At 45.6% G+C, this 20,181-nt stretch overlaps 1 protein-coding gene across 3 annotated transcripts in view; it reads left to right on the forward strand.

Annotated features, from left to right (window-relative positions):
- map4k5 (mitogen-activated protein kinase kinase kinase kinase 5) overlaps positions 1–20,181 on the forward strand; it is a 309,224-nt gene that overhangs the window by 131,483 nt on the left and 157,560 nt on the right. For all 3 annotated transcript variants that reach the window (XM_072489787.1, XM_072489786.1, XM_072489788.1), the window contains 2 exons: positions 8,485–8,557; positions 16,894–17,025. In XM_072489787.1, coding sequence (XP_072345888.1) covers positions 8,485–8,557; positions 16,894–17,025 — 205 coding nt within the window. The remainder of the gene's footprint in view (positions 1–8,484; positions 8,558–16,893; positions 17,026–20,181) is intronic.

Raw genomic sequence — 20,181 nt, forward strand, 5'->3', positions numbered from 1 at the left:
CTGAAAGTAGCTAGAGTCCAAATTTAAGATGCAGAACTTCACTGATAATCTCTTGGTTGTCACCTGAACCATGTGCAAATTGGAATAGGACCTAAAAGATTGGAATAATAAATGCATGGTTGAAAGAATGTTGGACACTGGTACCAGTTCTGTGAAAAGAGGGAGCTGTTATTGGCACAGACTCCTTTTTAAACCAAGGTGGAACCAGTATCTTGGTGAATAAAATAACCAGGGTGATTGGATTTTAAACTAATGAGGGTGGAGAACATAGAACATAGAACAGATGGGAGAAATCAGGAAAGGGTAAATTCAGAGGCAGTTGGAGAAAGGTTAATGCTGTAAGGTAGTGAACTGGGGAAAAATAAGCAGCGTGGGGCAGGAAGGGACAAAGAACTTAACAGGTAATAGGGCATTGGTGACTAGGGTGGCGTTAGTAAAAAAATATAGAAAAATTGCAAATAGCAATGTGTCTAAATATGTAAAGCATTTGCAACAAATTAGATGAATTAATAACACAAATTGGTTGATCTAATAGTAGTTACAGAGACATGTTGCAGATTGACCAAGGTTGGAAACTAAATAGCACACTTCATTTAAAAGAGATGGAGAAAATGAAAGAGGTGGGAGTGGGGGTATTACAGAATTGGGTTAAAAGCAGTAGAGAGTGGGCGGCACGGTGGTGCAGTGGTTAGTACTGCTGCTTCACGGCATTGAGGACCCGGGTTCGATCCCAACGTTCGATCCCAGCCCCGGGTCACTGTCGACGAGTTCACACATTCTCCCTGTCTGTGTGGATCTTATCCCCATAACCCAAAGATGTGCAGGATAGGTGGATTGGCCAGGCTATAATTGCTCAGGGATATGATCAATATATATTGTTGGGGGACGATCGTGTTTTACTAACTTAATCAATTTTTTGTGAAAGGAACAAGGTGGCTTTATAGTACAGTGGATGTTGTCTATATGAATTTCAGTAAGGCATTTAACAAGGTCACACATGGCAGACTTCCGAAAAGTGAAATCCCATGGGATGCAGGGAAATGGTCGAGTTGGAACCAAAATTGGCTCAACGACAGGAAACAAGTTAATGGTCGGTGGATGTTTTACGAATGGAAAATAGTTTTGGTGGCGTTCCACAGGGTGGTGATTAGGGCTCTTGGCTGTTTGTTGTGTATATATTAATTGGTTTGGATTTAAATGTGGGTGACATGATTGGAAAATTTGCAAATGACACAAAACTTGGCCGTGTAATTGATAGTGAAGAGGATAGCTGTTGTCTCTAGAATGATATCAGTGGTTTGGTTGAGTGGGTGGAAAAGTGACAAATAGGAATTCAATCCGGGGAAGTGTGAGGTAATGTATTTGAGGAGGGCAAACCAAGCTAGGGGGGTTGTTTGCTAGTGCTGTTGGGGAGAGTTTAAACTAATATGCCAGGGGGAGGGATGCCTACCTATGTAAGGAGTCACAGAAAGAGGGAGCAAAGAATTAAAACAAAAGGTAGAAAAGGGAATAAGAAAAGTGATTGATAGGTGGAGAAACCAAGGGCAAAATTCAAACAGGGCAAAAAAGAACAATATTGGGAACAAGACAAACAATGTGAAAAGACAAACTTTAAAAAAATATAAATTTAGAGTACCCAATATTTTTTTTCCCCAATTGAGGGGCAATTTAGTCTGGCCAATCCACCTACCATCTTTTGGGTTGTGGGGGCGAAACCCACGCAGACAGGGCGAGAATGTGCAAACTCCACATGACAGTGACCCAGGGCCGGGATCGAACCTGGGACCTCGGTGCCATGAGGCAGCAGTGCTAACCACTGCCACCCCGAAAAAGACAAATTTAAAGGCTCTGTGCCTAAATTCACAGAGCATTTGCAATAAAGTGCATGAACTAATTGCGCAGATCGATATAAATGGGTACGATATAATTGGGATTCCGAAGACATGGCTGCAGGGTGACCAGGGATGGGAACTGAATGTCGCTGGGTATTCCGTATTTAGGAAGGACAGGCATAAAAGAAGAGATGGTTTCGTGGCACTGCTGCTTAAAGAGGAAATTAACACAGTTGTGGGAAAGGATATTAGCTCTGACAATGTGGAGACTGTATGGGTAGAGTTGAGAAATACCAAGGGGCAAAAAACCTTAGTGGCTGTCATATATAGACCCCCAAACTGCAGTGGTGATGTTGGGAATATATATATATTTTTTTAAAATATATTTTATTCGAGTTTTTTGGCCAAACATAACAATACGTAGTGTTTCTTTTACACAACAATAAAGCAATATAAATAGCCGTGGCCAGTTTTAAACAAATAAATAATATATATAAACAATAACAAAAGAAAAACAAAACTAAATGGCAACTGCCTTGTCCAAAATAAATACTCTCCAAAATTACAGTCCAACAATCCAATATACAATTACATATACCAAATACCTATACATATACAATAACATCCCTGAGAGTCCGTCCGATTCCTCCCCCTCCCCCCTGGGTTGCTGCTGTTATCTACTTCTTTTCCATTCCCTCTATCTTTCTGTGAGGTAGTCGACGAACGGTTGTCACCGCCTGGTGAACCCCTGAGCCGAACCCCTTAACACAAACTTAATCCGTTCTAACTTTATGAACCCTGCCATATCGTTTATCCAGGTCTCCACCCCCGAGGGTTTAGCTTCCTTCCACATTAACAATATCCTGCGCCGGGCTACAAGGGACGCAAAGGCCAACACGTCAGCCTCTCTCGCCTCCTGCACTCCCGGCTCTTCTGCAACCCCAAATATAGCCAACCCCCAGCTTGGTTCGACCCGGACCCCCACCACCTTCGAAAGCACCTTTGCCACCCCCACCCAGAACCCCTGTAGTACCGGGCATGACCAGAACATGTGGGTGTAATTCGCTGGGCCTCTCGAGCATCTCGCACACCTATCCTCTACCCCCAAAAATTTACTAAGCCGTGCTCCAGTCATATGCGCCCTGTGTAGCACCTTCAATTGTATCAGGCTTAGCCTGGCACACGAGGACGATGAGTTTACCCTACGTAGGGCATCCGCCCACAGTCCCTCCTCAATCTCCTCCCCCAGTTCTTCTTCCCATTTCCCTTTCAGCTCATCTACCATGATCTCCCCCTCGTCCCTCATCTCCCTGTATATGTCCGCTACCTTACCGTCCCCCACCCATGTCTCTGAGATCACTCTATCCTGCACTTCCTGCGTCGGGAGCTGCGGGAATTCCCTCACCTGTTGCCTTGCAAAAGCCCTCAATTGCATATACCGAAATGCATTCCCTTGGGGCAACCCATATTTCTCCGTCAGCGCTCCCAAACCCGCAAACGTCCCATCTACAAATAGATCTCTTAATTGTGCTACCCCAGCTCTTTGCCTGCTCCAAATCCTCCATCCATTCTCCCCGGAACGAACCTATGATTGTTTCTTATCAGGGACCGCACCGAAGCTCCCGTCCCTCCCCTATGCCGTCTCCACTGCCCCCAAATTTTCAATGTAGCCACCACCACTGGGCTTGTGGTGTATTTCTTTGGTGAGAACGGCAACGGCGCCGTCACCATTGCTTGCAGGCTAGTCCCCTTGCAGGATGCCCTCTCCATTCTCTTCCACGCCGCTCCCTCCCCTTCTCCCATCCACTTGCACACCATTGAAACATTGGCGGCCCAGTAGTACTCACTTAGGCTCGGTAGTGCCAGCCCCCCCCCTGTCCCTACTACGCTGCAAGAATCCCCGCCTCACTCTCGGGGTCTTCCCAGCCCACACAAAACTCATAATGCTCTTCTCAATTCTTTTGAAAAAAGCCTTTGTGATCACCACCGGGAGGCACTGGAACACAAAAAGGAATCTCGGGAGGACCACCATTTTAACTGCCTGCACCCTACCTGCCAATGACAAGGACACCATGTCCCATCTCTTGAAATCCTCCTCCATCTGTTCCACCAACCGTGTTAAATTAAGCCTATGTAATGTACCCCAATTCTTGGCTATCTGGATCCCCAGGTACCGGAAGTCCCTTGTTACCTTCCTCAACGGTAAATCCTCTATCTCTCTGCTCTGCTCCCCCGGGTGCACCACAAATAACTCACTTTTCCCCATGTTCAGATTATATCCTGAAAAATCCCCAAACTCCCCAAGTATCCGCATTATCTCTGGCATCCCCTCCGCCGGGTCCACCACATATAGCAACAAATCGTCCGCATATAGAGATAGTACTCCCCTCCACTTCCTGGAACCCCTCAGTGCCATGGCCAGGGGTTCAATCGCCAGTGCAAACAATAACGGGGACAGAGGACATCCCTGCCTCGTCCCTCTATGGAGCCGAAAATAGTCAGACCCCCGTCCATTCATGACCACGCTCGCCATCGGGGCCCTATACAGCAACTGTACCCACCTGATATACCCGTCCCCAAAGCCAAATCTCCTCAACACCTCCCACAAATAATCCCACTCCACTCTATCAAATGCTTTCTCGGCATTCATCGCCACCACTATCTCCGATTTCCCCCTCTGGTGGGGGCATCATCATTACCCCTAGCAGCCTCCGTATATTTGTATTTAGCTGTCTCCCCTTCACAAACCCAGTTTGGTCCTCATGGACCACCCCCGGGACACAATCCTCTATCCTCATTGCCATTGGCCAGGATCTTAGCATCCACATTCAGGAGGGAAATGGGCCTGTATGACCCGCATTGCAGCAGGTCTTTTTCCTTCTTTAGGAGAAGCGATATCGTTGCCTCTGACATAGTCGGGGGCAGCTGCCCCCTTTCCCTCGCCTCATTAAAAGTTCTCATCAGTAGCGGGGCCAGCAAGTCCAAATATTTCTTATAGAATTCAACTGGGAATCCGTCTGGTTGTTGGGATAATATTAAACATGAAATTAGAGATGCATGTAATGAGGGAATATCGGTGATCATGGGTGATTTTAATCTGCACATAGATTGGTCAAATCAAATTAGCCACAATGCCGTAGAGGAGGAATTCCTGGAGTGTATACGGGATGGTTTTCTTGACCAGTATGTGGAGGAGCCAACTAGACAGCAGGCCATCTTAGACTGGGTACTGTGTAATGAGAAGGGAATCATTGCCAATCTGGCTGTGCGAGACCCCTTGGGGTGAGCGACCATAACATGATATAATTTTTTATCAAGATGGACAGTGAGGTAGTTAATTCGGAGACTAGGGTGCTGAATCTTAATAAAGGAAACTAGGACGATATGAAGCGTGAGTTTGCCTTGATATAGATACTTAAAGGGGTGACAATGGATAGGCAATGGCAAACATTCAAGGAACGCATGGGGGAACGGCAGCAACTGTTCATTCCTGTCTGGCACAAAAGCAAAATGGTAAGAGGGCCAACCCATGGCTTACAAAGGAAATTAGAAATAGTATCCGATCCAAGGAAGAAGCATACAGATTGGCCAAGAAAAATATTAGGTCTGAGAATTGGGAGCAGTTTAGAATTCACAAAGAAGGACCAAGGGATTGATTAAGAAGGGGAAAATACAGTACGAAAGTAAGCTTGCAGGGAACATAAAGACTGACACTAAGAGTGTCTATAGATATGTGAAGAGAAAGAGATTGGTAAAGACAAAGGTAGGCCCCCTACAGACAGAAACAAAGGTAGACCCCCTACAGACAGAAACAGGGGAATGTATAATAAGGGACAAAGAAATGGCTGAGCAATTGAATGCATACTTTGGATTGGCCATGATAAATTGCCCTTGGTGTCCAAAATTGCCCTTAGTGTTGGGTGGGGTTACTGAGTTATGGGCATAGGGTGGAGGTGTTGACCTTGGGTAGGGTGCTCTTTCCAAGAGCCGGTGCAGACTCGATGGGCTGAATGGGTACAGCTTGGCCACCACGTTACAAGAAGGACATATTTGCTCTGGAGCGAGAACAGAAGAGATTTTTTAAAATGTTTCCATGGCTTGAAAATTGCAGCTTTGAGGAAAGATTGGATAGACTAGTGTTGCTTTCCTTGGAACAGAAGAGGCTGAGGGGTGACCTAATTGAGATGTACAATTTATGAGGGGCCTAAATAGGGTAGGCAGGAAAGACCTGTTTTCCCCCTAGCTGTGGGGTCAGTTACCAGGCGGCATAGATTTAAGGTGATTGGTAGAAGGATGAAGGATTAGAGGGAGCATGAAGACACTGGGTTTAAAATGATAGGCTAGTTTTTTTGCCAGCACAGATAATGGGCTGAATGGCCTCTTTCTGTGCAGTAACCTTTCTATGGTTCTTGGTTAGGCCTTTACTCATTGGGAGTTTAGAAGAATGAGGTGTGAATTTAAAAATTCTGAAGGTACCTGACAGGGTAGATGTGAGAGGATGTTTTCTCTTGTGGAGAAACTAGAGCTAGACAGCATCATTTCAAGATAAGGGGTCTCCAATTTAAGATGGAGATGAGGAATTTCTTCTCTCAGGGTGGTCAGTCTTTAAAATTCTCTTCCACAGAGAGCAGTGGTCATTGAATAATTTTTGATCCATGAGAGAGTTGAGGGTTTATCAAGGGCAGACAGGAAAAAGACCGCAATCAGATCAGCCATGACTGACAGAATGGGCAGACAAGGGACAGATCGAATTTAGTGCAGAGAAGTGTGAGATGATGTATTTTGGAAGGAGGAACAGGGAAATGTAGACTTAATGGCACAGGTTCTAAAGAGTGTGCATGGACATGGGGACCTCTGGGTGCAATTGCATAGATCTTTGAAGGTGGCAGGGCATATTGAAAGAAGAGCTAATAAAGCATGTGAGATCTTTGATTTAATGATTAGAGATATTGTGTGCAAAAGCAGGAAAGTTATGCTGAACAAAGTTCAGGTCACTACACTTTGGGAATGATGAGAGGGGCCTAGAGAGAATGCAGAGGAGGTTTACTAGAATTGTTCAAGGGATTTTATTTGTGAGGTTGAAGAAACTATGGGTTGTTTTCCTTGGAGCAAAAGAGAGTGAGGAGTGAACTGATAGAGGTGTACAAGATTATGACTGGTTTAGCTAAGAACGCATGGCTGATGGTACAAGAACTAGGAAACACAGATTTAAGATTTTGGGTAAGAGATGCAGGGAGGAATGTGAGGAATAACTGTTTAATGCACCTAATGACCTGGAACTGAGTGCAGTGGAAGCAAGGATGAATCATTTCAAAAGAAAATTAGATGGGCATTTGAAGGAAATAAACGTGCAGGCTGCAGGGATAGAGAAGGGGGAGGTGGGACTGACTGGATTGCTCCTCAGAAAGTCAGCATGGACTCTATGGGCCGAGTGGCCTGCTGTGCTGTTATGACTTTATATTCATATAACCATATCACAGAATCATACAGTGCAGAAGGAGGCCAATCGGCCCATCGAGTCTGCACCGGCCCTTGGAAAGAGCACCCCACTTAAGCCCATGCCTCCACCCTATCCCAGTAACCCCACCTATTCAAGATAGATATTTGACAGATTTTTGGATACTGAGGGAATCGAGAGGTATGTGACTAGTTTGGAAAGGTGGTGTTGAGATGCAGGTTCAGCCATGATCTTACTAAATGACAGAGCAGGTTCAAAGGCTTGAATGGCATACTCTTCTATTTCTTTCCTAAGTTGGTAGTGCCCTATTTCTTTCCTTCTAGATTGATTAGTGCAATCCCTAAAGCACTCTTGACTCAGATGGACTAGAAAATTAAAGCCTAGAACTTTTTAGAACTTGCAGTTATAATGATGGCAAAATTGTTATCCTTAGCAGTTGTTATTGTATACAGCGGACTGCAACTTCTGGCATCTTTGTGTGCATAGTTAAATTTGGAATTTGCCATCAGTGATGTCCTGCTGCTCCACAGGGTGTGCTGTTGCACATGTTACAGAAGAAAACAATGCAGTTGCTGGTTCAGCATGAACAATAACTATGTATATACTATCTTGCTGTAGAGAAAAATGTTGAGCCTTATTGAATGAGGTGTATGTCACTGTGTTTTACAGCGCTAAATCATCAATACTGCTAAACAACCACTCTTGCCATGGAAAAAGTGTGGAGTCCCATTCCCTTGATTTAACATTTAAAAATTGCAAATTTAAAAATAATTTTAATACTTGTTTTGGCATTTCAGCTGCTTCTTCAACCCTGTGCCCACTTTCCAGTCTTTAATTCCCTTTTTGTGCTATGACTCAAATGTGAATAATTTGCACTGCCTTTTACTTTTTTGCTATTTGTGAGAATTCAATCTGATTACCTGATCAAACTGTTTTTCCTGTTTTGGACACTGTAGATACTTGATTGCCGCCAAATTCAAATGACATCAGAATAAAGAAAATATTTTTTAGAGCTATTTAATCTTTGTGGGGATGTGTTTCAGAGGTCGATGGTGGGCACTCATCTCTTTACCACTGACTTGAAAATCCAGGCCATTAATTTGACTTAGTCAGTCACTGTAAATCAATGGCCCTGACCAATACTTATTGGAAAGCAGCAAGTTGAAGTTTATGTACTTTGATTTTACATTTCAGCTGACTTTGGTGTTGCAGCAAAAATAACTGCTACTATCGCTAAAAGGAAGTCCTTCATTGGAACCCCATACTGGTAATAAAATAATTTGTACCTCGTGTTTATGTGCATTTCTAAAGTCAATGGACCCAGTCTGTCACTGTATGCTGTAGAAATAAAGATGGTGAGGATGTACAACAAATCCAAAAGTTAGGTGGTTGAATGATATCAATCAGTTAGTGTGTTTAAACTCTCAAGTTGCAAATAATTTGAACTGTATTAAAAGTAAAGTCGCAATAGTCCCAGATGACATAGGCTGCTGTCCCCTTTGAGAGGGGGTGGGGGGCTGACTGGTGGTGGTTTAACCGGAAAATCACCACACCTTCAGCGGGGGGCAAGGTTGAGAAGGTGGGGTCTTCATGAATAACCTCCGCCATTACGGGAGTGGCCTCACTCTGCATCATGAACCAGTCTTCAGCCAACTGGGCTAAACATAATCTTATACACATCCACCTTAATAGAAAGACATTACCTTGAACTGTAAACATGTACTGTGATATTTAAGTTATAGGATAATTTATGGCACAGAAGGGGGGGCGGGGGGGAATTCAACCCATCAACTCAACTTCCCTGCTTGATCACCAAAATTGCAAGTTTGTTTCCTTCAGGTGCCCATCCAATTTCCTTTTGAAATCATTGATTATGTCTGCTTCCACTACCCTCATAGGCAATGAGACCCAGGTCATTTCCACTCACTGCATAAACCCAATCCCTCCCCATCTCTCTCCTCAAAACCATGTGTCCCCTAGTACTTGTGCCATCAGTTAATAAACTGGTCATAGTTTTGCACATGTTGATCAAATCTCCCCTTCAAAGAGAACAACTCCATCCTAACCTAACTAATCCCTGAAACCATTCGGGTAAGTTTCCCCTCACCCTCTCTAGAAACATCATATTTTTCCGAAAATATGGTGACCAGAGCTGGTTGCATTAATCTAGCTGGGGACTAACCAAAGGTTTATGCTTTGTTTGGACCCTTGTTCCACACTGTAACCAATCACTGTTTGTCGATGTACCATTTGTCAATGTTCTCTGTTGATTATTCTTTTTGTCTACTGTGTACGTACTGTGTACATTCCCTGGGCCGCAGACAAATACTTTTCACTGTACTTCGGTACATGTGACAATAAATTAAATCATAGGTTTATGCATAATTTTCCTCCTTTTGTATCCCTATGTCACAATTTATGAAGCCCAACATCCCATAGTCTTTGTTAACCACTCTCACTATGTTCTGTCACCTTAAAAAAATTGATGCATATGCACCTTCACATACTTCTGTTCCTGTGCACTCTGTAGAATTGTGTTATTAAGTGTATCGGGAGCTATTCCTTTTGCCAAAATGCATCACCTCACACTTATCCGTATTAAATCCCAACTGCCATTTGTCTGCCCGTTCTGCTAACCTATCTCTGTTCTGTTGGAGACAATTCATCTCACCCTCCCTGTTTCCCACTCTAAGTGGTATTACAGCAAATTTTGAAATTTTGCACCATATTTCAATATCCAAGGCATTTTTTTTTTAATTAAATATTTTATTGAAAATTTTTGGTCAACCAACACAGTACATTGTGCATCCTTTACACAATATTATAACAACACAAATAACAATGACCTGTTTTATAAACAAAAAAAAAAAGAATAAATAATAAATAACAAAAATGAAAACTAGCCCTAATTGGCAACTGCCTTGTCACAAGTAACACTCTCCAAAAATATAATTTAACAGTCCAATATATAATTATCTGTAGCAACGACCTATACATACTATACAGTATATATTAACAACCCTGAGAGTCCTTCTGGTTCCTCCTCTCCCCCCCCCCCCCCACCCCCCCGATCCTGGGCTGCTGCTGCTGCCTTCTTTTTCCCATTCCGTCTATCTTTCTGCGAGGTATTCGACGAACGGTTGCCACCGCCTGGTGAACCCTTGAGCCGACCCCCTTAGGACGAACTTAATCCGCTCTAGCTTTATAAACCCCGCCATGTCATTTATCCAGGTCTCCACCCCCGGGGGCTTGGCTTCTTTCCACATTAGCAATATCCTGCGCCGGGCTACTAGGGACGCAAAGGCCAAAACATCGGCCTCTCTCGCCTCCTGCACTCCCGGCTCTTGTGCAACCCCAAATATAGCCAGCCCCCAGCTTGGTTCGACCCGGACTCCTACTACTTTTGAAAGCACCTTTGTCACCCCCATCCAAAACCCCTGTAGTGCCGGGCATGACCAAAACATATGGGTATGATTCGCTGGGCTTCTCGAGCACCTCGCACACCTATCCTCCACCCCAAAAAATCTACTGAGCCGTGCTCCAGTCATATGTGCCCTGTGTAATACCTTAAACTGAATCAGGCTTAGCCTGGCACACTAGGACGACGAGTTTACCCTGCTTAGGGCATCTGCCCACAGCCCCTCCTCGATCTCCTCCCCCAGCTCTTCTTCCCATTTCCCTTTTAGTTCATCTACCATAGTCTCCCCTTCGTCCCTCATTTCCCTATATATATCTGACACCTTACCATCCCCCACCCATGTCTTTGAGATCACTCTGCCCTGCACCTCTTGTGTCGGGAGCTGCGGTAATTCCCTCACCTGTTGCCTCGCAAAAGCCCTCAGTTGCATATACCTGAATGCATTCCCTTGGGGCAACCCATATTTCTCGGTCAGCGCTCCCAGACTCGCGAACTTCCCATCCACAAACAGATCTTTCAGTTGCGTTATTCCTGCTCTTTGCCACATTCCATATCCCCCATCCATTCCCCCCGGGGCAAACCTATGGTTGTTTCTTATCGGGGACCCCCCCAAGGCTCCAGTCTTTCCCCTATGCCGTCTCCACTGTCCCCAAATCTTCAGTGTAGCCACCACCACCGGGCTTGTGGTGTAGAACGGCAATGGGGCTGTCACCATAGCCTGTAGGCTAGTCCCCCTACAGGACGCCCTCTCTAATCTCTTCCACGCCGCTCCCTCCTCCTCTCCCATCCACTTACTCACCATTGAAATATTAGCGGCCCAATAATACTCACTTAGGCTTGGTAGTGCCAGCCCCCCCCATCCCTGCTACGCTGTAAGAATCCCTTCCTCACTCTCGGGGTCTTCCCGGCCCACACAAAACCCATGATGCTCTTTTCAATCCTTTTTAAAAAAAAAAAAAAGCCTTCGTGATCACCACCGGGAGGCACTGAAACACAAAGAGGAATCTCGGGAGGACCACCATCTTAACCGCCTGCACCCTCCCTGCCATTGACAGGGATACCATATCCCATCTCTTGAAATCCTCCTCCATCTGTTCCACCAACCGCGTTAAATTTAACCTATGCAATGTGCCCCAATTCTTAGCTATCTGGATTCCCAGGTAACGAAAGTCCCTTGTTACCTTCCTCAACGGTAGGTCCTCTATTTCTCTACTCTGCTCCCCTGGATGCACCACAAACAACTCACTTTTCCCCATGTTCAATTTATACCCTGAAAAATCCCCAAACTCCCCAAGTATCCGCATTATTTCTGGCATCCCCTCCGCCGGGTCCGCCACGTATAGTAGCAAATCGTCCGCATACAAAGATACCCGGTGCTCTTCTCCTCCCCTAAGTACTCCCCTCCACTTCTTGGAACCCCTCAACGCTATCGCCAGGGGCTCAATCGCCAGTGCAAACAATAATGGGGACAGAGGGCATCCCTGCCTTGTCCCTCTATGGAGCCGAAAATATGCAGATCCCCGTCCATTCGTGACCACGCTCGCCACTGGGGCCCTATACAACAGCTGCACCCATCTAACATACCGCTCTCCAAAACCAAATCTCCTCAACACCTCCCACAAATAATCCCACTCCACTCTATCAAATGCTTTCTCGGCATCCATCGCCACTACTATCTCCGTTTCTCCCTCTGGTGGGGCCATCATCATTACCCCTAACAACCTCCGTATATTCGTGTTCAGCTGTCTCCCCTTCACAAACCCAGTTTGGTCCTCGTGGACCACCCCCGGGACACATTCCTCTATTCTCATTGCCATTACCTTGGCCAGGACCTTGGCATCTACATTTAGGAGGGAAATAGGTCTATAGGACCCGCATTGTAGCGGGTCCTTTTCCTTCTTTAAGAGAAGCGATATCGTTGCTTCAGACATAGTCGGGGGCAGTTGTCCCCTTTCCTTTGCCTCATTAAAGGTCCTCGTCAGTACCGGGGCGAGCAAGTCCACATATTTTCTATAGAATTCGACTGGGAATCCATCCGGTCCCGGGGCCTTTCCCGCCTGCATGCTCCTAATTCCTTTCACCACTTCTTCTACCTCGATCTGTGCTCCCAGTCCCACCCTTTCCTGCTCTTCCACCTTGGGAAATTCCAGCCGATCCAAGAAGCCCATCATTCTCTCCCTCCCATCCGGGGGTTGAGCTTCATATAATTTTTTGTAAAATGTCTTGAACACTCCATTCACTCTCTCCGCTCCCCGCTCCATCTCTCCTTCCTCATCCCTCACTCCCCCTATTTCCCTCGCTGCTCCCCTTTTCCTCAATTGGTGTGCCAGCAACCTGCTCGCCTTCTCCCCATATTCGTACTGTACACCCTGTGCCTTCCTCCATTGTGCCTCTGCAGTGCCTGTAGTCAGCAAGTCAAATTCTACATGTAGCCTTTGCCTTTCCCTGTACAGTCCCTCCTCCGGTGCTTCCGCATATTGTCTGTCCACCCTCAAAAGTTCTTGCAGCAACCGCTCCCGTTCCTTACTCTCCTGCTTCCCTTTATGTGCCCTTATTGATATCAGCTCCCCTCTAACCACCGCCTTCAACGCCTCCCAGACCACTCCCACCTGGACCTCCCCATTATCATTGAGTTCCAAGTACTTTTCAATGCACCCCCTCACCCTTAGACACCCCCCCTCATCTGCCATTAGTCCCATGTCCATTCTCCAGGGTGGGCGCCCTCCTGTTTCCTCCCCTATCTCCAAGTCCACCCAGTGTGGAGCGTGATCCGAAATGGCTATAGCCGTATACTCCGTTCCCCTCACCTTCGGGATCAATGCCCTACCCAGCACAAAAAAGTCTATTCGCGAGTAGACTTTATGGACATAGGAGAAAAACGAGAACTCCTTACTCCTAGGTCTGCTAAATCTCCACGGGTCTACACCTCCCATCTGCTCCATAAAATCTTTAAGTACCTTGGCTGCTGCCGGCCTCCTTCCAGTCCTGGACTTCGACCTATCCAGCCCTGGTTCCAACACCGTATTAAAATCTCCCCCCATTATCAGCTTTCCCATCTCTAGGTCCGGAATGCGTCCTAGCATCCGCCTCATAAAATTGGCATCATCCCAGTTTGGGGCATATATGTTTACCAAAACCACCGTCTCCCCCTGTAGTTTGCCACTCACCATCACGTATCTGCCCCCGTTATCCGCCACTATAGTCTTTGCCTCGAACATTACCCGCTTCCCCACTAATATAGCCACCCCCCTGTTTTTCGCATCTAGCCCCGAATGGAACACCTGCCCCACCCATCCTTTGCGTAGCCTAACCTGGTCTATCAGTTTCAGGTGCGTTTCCTGTAACATAACCACATCTGCCTTAAGTTTCTTAAGGTGTGCGAGTACCCGTGCCCTCTATCGGCCCGTTCAGCCCTCTCTCGTTCCACGTGATCAGCTGAGTTGGGGGGCTTCCTACCCCCCCCCCCTTGTCGATTAGCCATCACCTTTTTCCAGCTCCTCACCCGGTTCCCACACAGCTGTATCTCCCCCAGGCGGTGCCCCCCCGCCCATCCTCTCCCATACCAGCTCCCCCCTCTCCCCAGCAGCAGCAACCCAGTAATTCCCCCCCCCCCCCCCCCCCCGCTAGCGTAATTACTCCCCCCATGTTGCTCCCAGAAGTCAGCAAACTCTGGCTGACCTCGGCTTCCCCCCGTGACCTCGGCTCGCACCGTGCGACGCCCCCTCCTTCCTGCTTCTCTATTCCCGCCATGATTATCATAGCGCGGGAACCAAGCCCGCGCTTCTCCCTTGGCCCCGCCCCCAATGGCCAACGCCCCATCTCCTCCACCTCCCCTCCTCCCCCCATCACCACCTGTGGGAGAGAGAAAAGTTACCACATCGCAGGATTAGTACATAAAACCCCTCTTTGCCCCCCACATTCGCCCCACCACTTTGTTCGAACGTTCTTTTTAATAACCCGCTCATTCCAGTTTTTCTTCCACAATAAAAGTCCACGCTTCATCCGCCGTCTCAAAGTAGTGGTGCCTCCCTCGATATGTGACCCACAGTCTTGCCGGTTGCAGCATTCCAAATTTTATCTTCTTTTTATGAAGCACCGCCTTGGCCCGATTAAAGCTCGCCCTCCTTCTCGCCACCTCCGCACTCCAGTCTTGATAAACGCGGATCACCGCGTTCTCCCATTTACTGCTCCGAGTTTTCTTCGCCCATCTAAGGACCATTTCTCTATCCTTAAAACGGAGGAATCTCACCACTATGGCTCTGGGAATTTCTCCTGCTCTCGGTCCTCGCGCCATCACTCGGTATGCTCCCTCCACCTCCAACGGACCCGCCGGGGCCTCCGCTCCCATTAACGAGTGCAGCATCGTGCTCACATATGCCCCGACGTCTGCTCCCTCCACACCTTCAGGAAGACCAAGAATCCTCAGGTTGTTCCTCCTTGCGTTGTTTTCCAGTGCCTCCAACCTTTCCACACATCGTTTCTGATGTGCCTCCTGCGTCTCCGTCTTCACCACCAGGCCCTGTATATCGTCCTCATTCTCGGCTGCCTTTGCCTTCACGACCCGAAGCTCCCGCTCCTGGGTCTTTTGTTCCTCCTTTAGCCCTTCGATCGCCTGTAGTATCGGGGCCAACAGCTCTTTCTTCATTTCCTTTTTGATCTCTTCCACACAGCATTTCAAGAACTCTTGTTGTTCAGGGCCCCATGTTAAACTGCCACCTTCCGACGCCATCTTGGTTTTTGCTTGCCTTCCTTGCCGCTGTTCTAAAGGATCCACTGCAATCTGGCCACTCTCTCCTCCTTTTTCCATCCGTATCCAGGGGGGATTCCCTTCTGGTTTACCGCACAGTGTTTTTAGCCGTCAAAATTGCCGTTGGGGCTCCTATCAAGAGCCCAAAAGTCCGTTTCACAGGGAGCTGCCGAAACATGCGACTCAGCTGGTCATCGCCGCACCCGGAAGTCCATCCAAGGCATTTATATATAGCAAAAAGAGCATTGACCCCTTGACTAACAAACTGCAATCCGAAGAAAAAACATTTTGTGTTGTTTGGCTGTAAGCCAGGTTTTACCAATTGGATATTGACCCTCTTACTCCATAGGACTTCCATTTTAAAAAAAATCACCTTTTATGTGGTGACTTGTCAAACTTTCTCTTAAAATTTATATTGACAACATTTCTGTTCATCAAAAGTTGAGTTTGATTAGTCAGGCACAATCTTCTTTTTACAAATCCGTTGCATACTTCTGACTTCTAATAAATCAGTTATTGCATCGTTATGTTCTCTTGGAAGTTTACCTTTTCAGAAATGTTTGTTCACCAAGTATATGGAACTAAATTGGCGTATTTAAAATACTACATCACTTATACTGCAGTCATGGATATTTGTGCACAACAAAGTCATTCCAAGTGAAAATTTATGAATCATGAGTATTAAACTTAATTTACAGTTTCAACCAAAGTTTAAATCTTTGTCCAGTATTCAAAATTGATCCAGCCTAACAAATTAATAGATTAATTTGATCATGTGTGGAATTTCTCCTTAACCTACAGTCAATGAACAAAAGTGCACAAATGAGACTGTAAATATTGTATTTGTGGAATTCCTCAAACATGTTTTGTAGGAAAAGATCCTGCACAATACATGCAAGGTTCAATTTACATTTATCAACTGATTGAGCTATCCAAAGATAATGTACTCTGAATAAATCGGGTAAATGTTCGTGACTCAGTTGAACATCAGTATGTTGCATTTTTGAGGATCCATAAACTAAATTTCACAACCGACTAATTTGCAATAGTTGTGCATTTTGCAGAGATTTATTTATTTATTTTATAAATCTAGAGCGCCCAATTCATTTTTTCCAATTAAGGGGCAATTTAGCGTGGCCAATCCACCTACCCTGTATATCTTTGGGTTGTGGGGGCGAAACCCATGCAAACACAGGGAGAATGTGCAAACTCCACACAGACAGTGACCCGGAGCCGGGATCGAGCCTGGGACTGTGGCACTGAGAGTCTGCAGTGCTAACCATTGCGCCGCCGTGCTGCCCTCCGAGCTCATTTATTGATAGCATGCACATTTCTATAAATATATTAAAAATAACATTGTAACCGACTCTCAACTAGTAAATTATTTATGTTGTTGAAATCTGTTTTTTGAGTCTAATAGCCATATTTGCTTTTATAGGATGGCTCCAGAAGTTGCTGCAGTAGAAAAGAATGGTGGATACAACCAACTCTGTGATATCTGGGCAGTTGGAATTACTGCAATTGAATTGGCAGAACTGCAGCCTCCAATGTTTGATTTGCACCCCATGAGGTATTTTAATTTTCAGATTGCTGGTAGCTCTAAGGAAATGACAAGCCCCTGAGCTGGTGAAGTTTGTTTTTTTAAAGTTTTCAGATCTTGCATTGTGGTCCTGAAACAAACCTAACAAAACTATTCTGACAGGAACTATCCAGTTGCCATAATGCACGTAAAAGGCTAGAAGAAAAATATTAGGGTTTTTCAGCAGAAAAGCATGGAAATATCACTTGTTGCATTTGCCCTTTCTCAGAACCATGATATGGTTTCTTTGTTCCCACTTTCTACCCCATCAGCCTCCATATTGAATAGATCATCCTCTGCCATTTCTGGCACCTCCAGGATGAAATCACCACCAAAATATCATCCCCTTCCCTCCTCTTTCAACTGTCTGAAAGGGTCATTTCTTCTGACATCCAAATCCATTCTTTTATTTCCCAACACATGGTCTCCCTTCCCACTGCACCTTTCATTGCAAGTGCAGGAGATCTACCTTTTGCCCTTTCACCTTTTTTATCCTTCAGGGCCCAAACACTCCTCACAGTTAAAATCACAATTAATGTTTATTGCTTGTAATTTAGCATGCTGGACTCATCAATTCCGATGCTGGACTCCTGAATTACAATGCAGCCTCATCTACATTGGAAATACCAAACATAGGTTGTATTTGCTTTGAGCAATTTCGGATCAGTACACTTCCAGTTGCTTTTTTATACAAATCTCTGCCCCACTCCCCATTCTGACCCTTCTGCCTCCTGCATCCATCACTGTTCCAGTGAAGTTCAGTGGAAGTTTCAGGAACAGCACATCTTGAATTAGGCGTTTTAATTTCCAGTCATAATCACTGCTCCCATTTGTTCAGACAGATTCCGTTCATGATTCTGCTTTTGCCACCTACAGCTCCTCTGGATCCATCTTTTTTTGTTTTTGCCTAATCCATTGCCATCCCCTTTGCCTTGCACCATCATCCCATTTGTCATTTGTTCATCTGCTGAAACCCTCATACATGCCTTCATTACTTCTAAACTCAATTATTCCAGTGCACTCATGGCTGGTGTCTCAAATTTCACTGTAAACTTGAGGTCATCCAAAACTCTGCTGCCTGTGTCTTAGGGCAAGTCCTGTTTCTTATCCCTTTGGGTTTGCTGAACTACATTGGTCTCCAGTCAAGCAACATTTTGATTTTAAAATTCTCACTCTTGTTTTCAAATCCCTCTATGGCCATGACCTCCCTATCTCTGTAATCTCCAGCCTCACAACCCTTAGACATCTGTGTTTGTTTAATTCTGCACTTTTTGTATGTCTCCAATTTTAGTTGTTCCACTATGGCCTTCACTTGCCTAGACCCCAAGCTCTGGGATACCCGCCTGTCTCTCTCTGTTTCACTTTCCTCCTTTAAGACTCACTTTAAAATGTACCTCCAACCAAGCTTTGGGTCATCTGACCTGATGTCTTTTGTGTCTCAGTATCATACTTTGTGTGACAATCCTATTAAGTGCAATGGGACATTTTATTATGTTAAAGATGCTATATAAATATAAGTTGTTTAATCAGTTCTGCCGTTTACCCTATTGCTTGATGACCATGAAACCATTGATGATTGATTGTTGTAAAAACCCATCTCGTTCACTAAATGTCCTTTACGGAAGGAAATTTGCTGTTCTTTCTTGGTCTGGCCTACATGTAACTCCAGACCCACAGAAATGTGATTAACTCTTAACTGCCCCCCCTCCCCAAGGGCAGCAATTAGGGATGGGCAATAAATACTGGCACAGCCTGTGACGTCCACATCCCATGAACAAATTCTTAAAATAATTCTCATGGTGTGAATGCTGGCATGGACTTGTTGGGCCAATAATTATCCTTCAAACAAAGTTGATAAAACATCACTTGGTCACTTAATCATCTCAACAGTTTGTGTAGACCTTCAGTGACAATTTGCAGCAAATTTCCCTACCGTATAACCATATTTAATTAGCTGTAAAGTGTTTTGGAATGTCCCACATTCCGCTATGAATGCAAGTTTGCTTATTCCTTTTTCTCGCTTGGAGCACCGTCATTTTGGCGTTGGATGGAGCATTGAAAAACATGGCCTAAAGTTGAAAAGTAGACTCACAGGCTGTTTTTTTAGCCAATCCAGCCCGTGAGTGAAAAGATTGACTTTTATAGTCAAATTTCAACAGTGAATAGTCTTGTTGGTGGATAAATTACCCTTGTTACAGCGCCAATGAGATCATAGAATCATAGAATTTACAGTGCAGAAGGAGGCCATTCGGCCCATCGAGTCTGCACCGGCTCTTGGAAAGAGCACCCTACCCAAGGTCCACACCGCCACCCTATCCCCATAACCCAGTAACCCCACCCTACACTAAGGGCAATTTTGGACACTATGGGCAATTTAGCATGGCCAATCCACCTAACCCGCACATCTTTGGACTGTGGGAGGAAACCGGAACACCCGGAGGAAACCCACGCATACACGGGGAGGATGTGCAGACTCCGCACAGACAGTGACCCAAGCCGGAATCGAACCTGGGACCCTGGAGCTGTGAAGCATTTGTGCTATCCACAATGCTACCGTGCTGCCCCACGTGATGGGTGCATATATAATTCTTTGCTGAGAGACGAAAGGGAAATGTCCCAAATTAGTTTTATTTGTAGTTCTGGAATTAATTTGGCAGCTGGAGTCAGGGGCCAAGTAGCAGAATGGATTGAAAGATAGCTACAAAATCAGAAGCACTGGATAGGAGTTGTGGGAAACTTCTCAGTTGCAAATTGGAAGTCATATCCTGCAGGAATCCCTGCTAGGACCACAGTTGTTCAACGTATAAGTAAATGATTTAGATGCAAAAATTGGAGGTTGTAGCCACGTAAAATGGCTGCGTCCCGATTAATTTGGCCAAAACCTGACTTAAAATGGCTAACCGGAAAGGCTGCTGGGAAAAGCAGGTAACAAGACAGAAACGGACAGCTGCAGACAGAATAGCATATTTGGCTCTGGGGAAGTTGGCCCAGATCGATACTCAGGGCTATTAACAGCCCATCCACCCAGACATCTGCAGTGTAATCAGCTATCCCCGGGAACAATTGCAACATATTAGCAATTGAATACCGGGCCAGACCTGTCGGCGCCTGCAGTGGCCGAAACACAGGCAGGTGAACGACCACCCC

Source organism: Scyliorhinus torazame, chromosome 2 (assembly GCF_047496885.1).
Source record: "Scyliorhinus torazame isolate Kashiwa2021f chromosome 2, sScyTor2.1, whole genome shotgun sequence".
Taxonomy (NCBI): domain Eukaryota; kingdom Metazoa; phylum Chordata; class Chondrichthyes; order Carcharhiniformes; family Scyliorhinidae; genus Scyliorhinus; species Scyliorhinus torazame.